Source organism: Sinocyclocheilus rhinocerous, unplaced genomic scaffold (genome assembly GCF_001515625.1).
Source record: "Sinocyclocheilus rhinocerous isolate Xijiao unplaced genomic scaffold, SAMN03320098_v1.1 scaffold980, whole genome shotgun sequence".
In the NCBI taxonomy this organism is placed as follows: Eukaryota; Metazoa; Chordata; class Actinopteri; order Cypriniformes; family Cyprinidae; genus Sinocyclocheilus; species Sinocyclocheilus rhinocerous.
In genome coordinates this window covers 231,862-240,214 of record NW_015635053.1, presented here as the reverse complement: position 1 = coordinate 240,214, position 8,353 = coordinate 231,862, and the positions used below count along the sequence as shown (strand labels likewise).

Here is an 8,353-nt window from a genome sequence, read left to right as displayed (position 1 = left end):
GTGGATAAATCTGAAAACGCCACCCTTGCGTTTTCGTGTGGACAGCGAATCCGTATATTTTCTGAAACGATGCCGTCATCAGCCCACGTCTCACCCCTAGTCAGACACAAAAACATGAACAAACACTGAACGATTGTCTTTTTATTAACTAACATTAACACAGATTAATACATGTATTGTTCCATGTTCGTTTGTATACCTCGTGCAAGGTTTATGCGCATAGTCCAAGTCTTCTTCTCCGGTTTTAGTGTATCTTTGTGGCAGAATTACAGCGCCACATGCTGGTCTGGCATGTATACTACATCGTTTTGTGACGGTTTTGCGGTTTCGTGTGGACGCAGATATTTCTTGAGACAAGGTGAAAAAAAAGATCGGATAGGGAAAGCTCTGGCTTTGTGTGGACGTAGCCTCTGGGACCTGGTTTAAAAAAATATCGGTTTCACTCTCCCAAAACGCCGAATCCGTCTGGACGAAATGCCTATACGATACAAAATTTGATTTTTGATACAAAAATTACTTTTTTTCTCAGAATTGCAAGATCTAAACTCAGAATTCTGACTTTTTTCTCAATTCCGAGTTTACTTCTCTAAATTCCAAGTTTGCATCTCACAATTCTGAGTTTATATCTCGCAATTCTGGCTTTATTTGTTTGTTCGTTCAGCAATGGACCAAAAACGTGACTTTTTTTTCACACAAATCTGACTTTTTTTCTCGCAATTGCTAATTTAGTATCTTATATTTCTAAAATGTATTTTCAGAATTGCAAGAAGAAAAGTCAGAATAGTGAGATAAACAGTCGCAATTACCTTTCAAATTTTTTTTTTTATTCTGTGGCAGAAATGAGCTTCCATTCGAGCCAGTTCTCAAATCCACAGAAAAAAAGAATGCACATGCAGGTCCCTAAGTCATTGTCAGCCAAACCAGATGCAAGCAGAACTGTGAAAACTGGCTGAACGCTTGAGTGGAGTGGTTTGTCCCAGAGACAGTGGAGCACAGAAGCAGTCATTAGTCTTTCAGCGAGTGTGTAGATGTTACCGACCGGCAAGCCAAACGTCTGTGTCAGCACTATCTGCCTCTCCCTGTGGACAGAAACTTTGATTGGACAGACTGAACGCACAAGATGGCACTGGAAAAACATGAGTATACCCTCATATTGTAACAGAGAGAATTAGTTCCAGGTTTTATTCAGTGTTGTCTTTATGATTTATCATCCACTGGAATTGGATCTCAAATATTCCATATTTGAAAATATAGTTAGAGAATTGGAAACCTCAATCCCTGTCATGCAAGATGTGTATGAAATACAGCCTCTCATAAACTGGGGGAGAAATGAACCGATCAATCTTATTTATGGGATCTCGTTCCTCAGACAGAGTGATGATAATTCTCTCCGACTGATCAATCCCATAGCTGCAGCGCAAGCTGATCTCATGGATTTTCTGGGCTGTGGTAAAAGGGCCCTGTATTTAAGAACGAATCAGTGTTTAAGAATGAATCATTCAAGTGAATGAATCACTTCAATGTGCTGACTCGTTTACAGAAGTCCCTTGTGAAGCATGCAACTGTAAATAGCATCTCGTGAACTTGTATCATGGTAACCATATCAATGTTTTGGTGTCTGTCTACAATTTTTGATCAAAGTAATATTACAGCAAACAAAGACTCGTTATGTTCGGTGATTTTAACTAAACCATTGTAGACAGAGCCACTGTTTTGCACAGTGTCATGTACAAGGGTTGCCATGTCCACTTATTATAAGCTTATATTATACTTATTATAAAAGTATGCTGGCGCAGGTCATGATATTTTGGCTTATTTCCAAGATAAAGCTCTTGGTTTATTATGGCCTTATTCTTATTTGTGTTTTTTTTATATATTTTTTAGCAAAATCTGGCAACACTAATGAGTCAAAACATAACTTGTTCCCTCTACACAAAAAAAACACATGAACATGAGAGGTTGCATGTTTTTGGCATTTGCATTAGCAAACACGGCTAATAACAGTCAAATCCTTTGTGTCAGAGAAATGGATCTTTATTATGTCACACTGCACTGACATGTTGTTATTCGAAGACACAGTCTTGTATAATAAGACCATGTTTAACGCAAAGTATATATTTTGTTGTACAAGCCTGCCGTTATAGTCATGTAGTATCAGGGAGACAAATGACATCTATCTTCACTCCTCTTCTCACAGCTGCATCTCTGTCAGTTTGATAGCTACTCTTTTCGTTAGCCCTGTCCAATTTTTCCAGTTTCCATTGACTCTCTCTTTTTCTGTTTCTGACTCACTTTTACTGTTTCCCTCCAGTCTAAACAAACGTGTAAAAAATGTGTCTTTCCCCCTTGTATCCTTTGATACGATCATGCTAGCATATAATACAGTCATCGTCTGCTAATGTCCTACATTATTCCAACTCAACATATTTCTTTTCACATCTAATCTCCATCTCAAGTTGATGTCAGCTGTATTTACTTGTGTTGGCCATCATCCTTGGGTGGCAGCGGTGTGAATTACAGCGCTTCGTGACAGACGAAATACACGCCGTGTTTCGCAATTACACTATTTTTATTTGTTATGCTAATTGAGCCATTTAAATGCTTAAGTAACTCCAGCAGTGTGTTTGCCAATACAGTGGGGGACGTTGTTAAAGTAAAGCCAATTTTCAAGTTTGCGAACAATCTCTTCTGTATGTGTGTTTTCCCATTCGACCGGAGATCGTGTCACGATTGCGCTAGCATTTTGGCCTCGTTTTTGCTGCTTATTTATAAATATCTTTGAGAGGATCCAGATGGCCGTCAGGGTGGGCTTTGCAAGTTCACCCATTTCATGTTGTCAGTACTGTAACAGTTGTGCTGTACCCACTCCCTTTGTTTCTTAAATAGCTCTGTGACTTCAAGGGTCCTCGGTTTAAGTTAACGTCTTAAATATTTAAGCAGGCTGTTATGTTACAGCTGAGTGAATTGAAGTCAGCAGCATAAGCAGGAAAGTAATTTACCTCGTGATGGATTGTGTCCATATACTGCATTACTCTAATGAAGAGGACTTGTGCATCTGTTGGTGTGTGTGTGTGTGTGTTGCATATACATTGTGGTGTTAAATGAAGTGTAAAAGCTTACTTGAAGCTGGGTGTGGTTAGAGGTTGCATTAATCTCTCTTTCCTAAGAAACCTTGCACAATCCACTCAGAGAAAAATTAATTTTGTGAACTAGATTAATTATCTGAAGAAAATGTGAATGGTGCAAAACTCATCGACACAAGGCTGGGTTTGTTCTTGTGAGTGGTTGATATGATGATTTGGTGGCTGATCAGTGGTTGCTTTGTGGTTACGAAGTTGTTTTGAGGTGTGGTTTTGAACTTATGGGTGATTACTGTAAATCAGATCACTTAGAAAAGTAATATCTAATCTCTCCTCAATTAGACATGTGATTGTGGCATTATTCATGTCTGTATCACTGATTTCGTGTAATGAATGTTTGTTTTTCTTCTTGCACCTCCTCTAATTTGCAGTGTGATTTTATGTTTTTAATGGGATCACATTTGAAGCTGTGTATGTTCAGGAATGTGACAAACAAACTTCAAGACCCAAGAGCTTTTCTATCTTAGCCTGATGTTTGTAATAATTCTTCTTGATTATAGTTCCACACAGTGTTTGACACAAATCAATTTCTTGAGTAAAAGTACAGGTGCCCTAATAAAATATTACTCCAGTAGAAGTATTAAGTACTCTTTTTCAATTTTACTCAAGTAAAAGTACAAAAGTATTTGATTTTTATTGAACTTAAGTATTAAATATAAAAAGTACTGATCGATTAATGTTTATTTTTGTAATTTTAACTTATATACTTTTTATATGAAATCATTTTATATTATATATTTTATATAATCCTACTACTCAAAATACCTGGAGCCGGTGGGGCTTGTCATACATTATCAAAATAATAAATATTTACACATACACACATACACACACACACACACACACACACACAGTATATACAGTATGTATATATATATATATATATATATATATATATAATAAAAATAAAAGCAATTAAATATCAATTTAGGTTGCTGACATTTCATGTGTGCAAACAATTGAAAATGAAATATTTAATATATAGTATTTAAAAAAACTAGGAAAAACAAAATGTGTTGACAACCGAGTATATACAGTATATATATATATATATATATATATATATATATATATATATATATAATAAAAATAAAAGCAATTAAATATCAATTTAGGTTGCTGACATTTCATGTGTGCAAACAATTGAAAATGAAATATTTAATATATAGTATTTAAAAAAACTAGGAAAAACAAAATGTGTTGACAACCGATGTCACATAGGGCAAAATGTATCTAATTTTAAGAAGAACACTATGCAAATATACTAGTTTGAAACTCATTTGAAACTGTTTTGTCAGCAGGGATGATGCATGGCATTAATTTGCGTAATTTTTTATGTTATTTTTCGGTTTTACCTAAAACCTTCCCTGTTGAGGTGATGTACTTAATATGAACATGTCAACATTCAAGCATTTCATAGAGTGGGTTTAAACAGCTCACCCTTTTACAGCAAATTTAGTTCACAAACAACTGACAGTCGTGACCTAAATATGATTTTCATTCACAATAATAAATCCTAAAATTCGGCATTAGTTAATTAATTAGTGAGTTGTTGACTTGAGAAGAGATGAATCGCTCATCTGAAATGCAAATGAATCATTCAGTGCAGTGTGTGAACTGATTTAACAGGTTCATTGAAAAGAATCAGCTCGTTCATGAATCGGACTCCACTATCGCATCTTGGAGCAAGTGGCGATTTCTCCAGTTCAAAATAACGAGGAACGAAACACTCCAAAGAGAAAGGAAAACTTGAAATCGCATCATATGACCCCTTTAAGAAATGTAGTGGAGTAAAAAGTACAGTATTATGCTTTATAATGTACTCAAGAAAAAGTAAAATAATAAGAATACTTCATTACTGTCCACCACTGGTTACTCATGATTGTGTTTATTACACTGATTGTGTTTATTGTTGTGCCTGCAGTTCCAAAGAACGATCAGCGAGTCGTGGATAAAGCCAAAATGCCAGTGAAATCCTCAGGCTTACAGCGCTCCAGTTCGGATGCAGGGAAAGATCGTGGCGAGCACAGAAAACCTCCCTCTGGTCTCATCCGTCCCTCTGCCGGCACGGTTAATTCCTTCGGTTACAAGAAAACCGTTCCAACTACCGGCACCGCCACTGTGCTAACAACTAGTGGAAACACCGTCTCCGAAAACTCTGCGATTGTCAACAAAACTCCTAAAACCTCTGGTATCCCAGTGAAACCCTCTGCCGGCGAGGTGGGTGGAGGACGCAAGACCAGTCTTGATGTGTCGAACTGTGATCAAGGTTTCATGGCTCCGAACGCACGCAACAACATCCAGTATCGTAGTCTCCCGAGACCTGCTAAGTCCAGCACCTTGAGTTTGACGGGAGGACGGCCGGGCGCTCGTCACGTCAGCAGCAATATGGACGCTGGTCTGCAGGGCCTAAAAACAGTGCCCGCCCCGTCCAGACTGAAGGAACCAGGCAGTGTTAAGAGCTCCCATCGGGCCAGTACAGGAGGGTGCGCTCCGGTCAACCAGACGGACCGGGAGAAGGAGAAGGCCAAAGCCAAGGCGGTGGCGTCTGATTCTGAGTGCGGCGGAGGCGGCCTGCTAAAGAACGGCACATTGACACCAACACAGAGCACGCTGGAGCCTCCTTCCAGACTACTTGGGCTTCGGCAGCCATCCAGCGTGGGCAAATATTCAGAGCTGCCCTCTCCCAACTCTCAGAGGTGAGATGAACCTCCTCCACATAGCTGTTTATTAAACCTCACATCTGCTCTGATTGGCTGTGGATTTTCATGTTCACACGGCGTTGTTCTTTCAGAAAGGACAGAAAAATGCACTTCTTCAGTTTCATCTATGCTAAAACACTTTTTCAGTGTTATTAATTTTGGTATATTGTGTGGATTTTTGAAATTCTGTGACATTTTGCACTTTTTGGAGAAAAAGCTGGTTAACTGGACTCGCTAACACAAGAAGTTAGATTGACTGCTAGCTAACTTGCCTTAGCAAGTCCAGTTAACCAGCTTTTTCTCTAAAAATTGCAAAATGTCACAGAATTTCAAAAATTCACACACACACATATACATATATATATATAAAGAAAGAAAGAAAGAGAAATTATTTCCAAAATATTATTTTTTAAACTAATTTCTAAAACTATTATTTGTATTGAAATAAAGCTGCATTATTTGTATTGAGATAAAACATGACAAAAGCACATAAGATTACTAAAATCTGAACTAAAATTAAAATGAAAACGGAAAATATTTAAATAATACTGAAATAGTATGGGCAATACTAATTTTAATATTCTAATATTTTGAGATCATACTTATTAATTTATTTTTCTATTAATTAATTATTCAAATTGTAAGTATGTTGCTATGGTAGAGATGTGCACCCACGATAACCATATATATTACTGATATAACCAATATAATGTAAGCATAAAACAAATTATATAACAAGCATAGGATTGAAAAAAAAAAAACTCAGTTGTTGTTTAATATTCTTGATGTGATAATTGTAGTGATTTATAATTGTAGTGTATTTAAATTTCTTAGAAACAATCCTGATTTTCTTGATTTCAACACTTAGGAAACAAAAAAAAAAAGTTTTGAGCACTCTTAAAAACTCTCTTTAATTACAATCAAAGGTTGAAAGGTGGTATTATCTGTACTTTAATTTTTTATTATTTTATTTATTTATTCTTTTAAAAATCAGCCATATATCTTCGTATTTTTCATGTGTTTATTTTCGTCATTGACATTCTGTTGTGTGAGTTATTTGTGCGTCTGGTTTGAACTCATCTGTGTATCATGGCATTCACAGGCCCTCCAGTGCCAGATCACTGCCCAAACCTGCTCACTTGGACAAGGTCAACTCCAACAGCCTGGACTGTGGGATAGTCAGCGTGGAGGACCAGCTTCCTCCCAAAGTGCCGCCCTTCTCCAAATTACAAGAACTATCAGGAATTAGCAGCACAAGCTGTCTGACGCCCAGTCCAGCTCCCATCCTCAATGTCAATTCCTCTGAGTGTTTCTCCAGCGCCACCATGGGCCGAGGGGGCAGCGCTGGCGGCTCTCCCTCGATCTACCCCCGCCTCTCTGGGCTGCACCGTAGCATGGAGTCCTTGTCTCTGCAGATGAGTGTGTCTCCAGCAGGGGGCGGCATGTCAGAGCCCAGGCCCAGACATGAGGACAGAGGGACGGATGGTGGCTGGTCGACAGGAAGCAGGGTCTCGCTCACACTCACAACAGACAGGTGAGGCCTCCTGTCTGTGCTCATTTGAGCTATGCTAGTCTACTCCTAAACACTGTAAAAATGTGCTTACACATTTCAGATTTGAAGGAAAACGGACTAAACATTTTTAATGACTCATGTTCCACTCAGTGTTGTAATTATATTTTTGTCAAAATCAAAAATCAGATCTCCCCCTCATGCTTGATAATTAACATGGCGTAAAAGCCACAAAAACACAACATAATAAACACAATGTAAAAGGAATACAGACAGGTGAGGCCTCCTGTCTGTGCTCATTTGAGCTATGCTAGTCTACTCCTAAACACTGTAAAAATGTGCTTACACATTTCAGATTTGAAGGAAAACGGACTAAACATTTTTAATGACTCATGTTCCACTCAGTGTTGTAATTATATTTTTGTCAAAATTAAAAATCAGATCTCCCCCTCATGCTTGATAATTAACATGGCGTAAAAACGACAAAAACACAACATAATAAACACAATGTAAAAGGAATACTGCTGTAAAAAAGCACCTTATTTGTTTAAAGTGTTTGCAAACAAAATGTTATTGTACTTTTGTTCATATTGCAGTACTTTTGAATGAAAAAAGTGGACAATACACTACTTTTGAATTCATAATTGCATTGTGTGCATAACAATGTGATTAATCGCGATTAATCGCAGACAATCATGTGATTAATTGCGATTAAAAATGTAATCGTTGCCAGCACTAATTATTAGTGCTGTGTTCAAAATATCGATACGACGATGTATCGTCACAGAGATTTGACGATACGAGTATCGATACAGCTGGCCCTGTATCGATATTGTGGCACGTGTGCAGCAGTGGACCACGCTTAATTTGTTTAAAATTTTACAACGTTTAAAATTGAGTAGAAATGTGCGAGGTTTCTAAAAAAAGAATGAATAGAGCATATACAGGTGCATCTCAATAAATTAGAATGTCGTGGAAAAGTTCATTTATTTCAGTAATTC

General features: G+C 37.5%; 1 protein-coding gene across 1 annotated transcript in view; it reads left to right on the top strand.

Moving 5' to 3' along the window:
- Window positions 1–8,353, top strand: part of LOC107746511 (neuron navigator 1-like) — a 39,919-nt gene that overhangs the window by 3,873 nt on the left and 27,693 nt on the right. Inside the window, exons 3-4 of the mRNA XM_016560752.1 lie at window positions 5,065–5,839; window positions 6,945–7,376. Of these exons, the coding sequence (XP_016416238.1) occupies window positions 5,065–5,839; window positions 6,945–7,376 (1,207 nt within the window). The remainder of the gene's footprint in view (window positions 1–5,064; window positions 5,840–6,944; window positions 7,377–8,353) is intronic.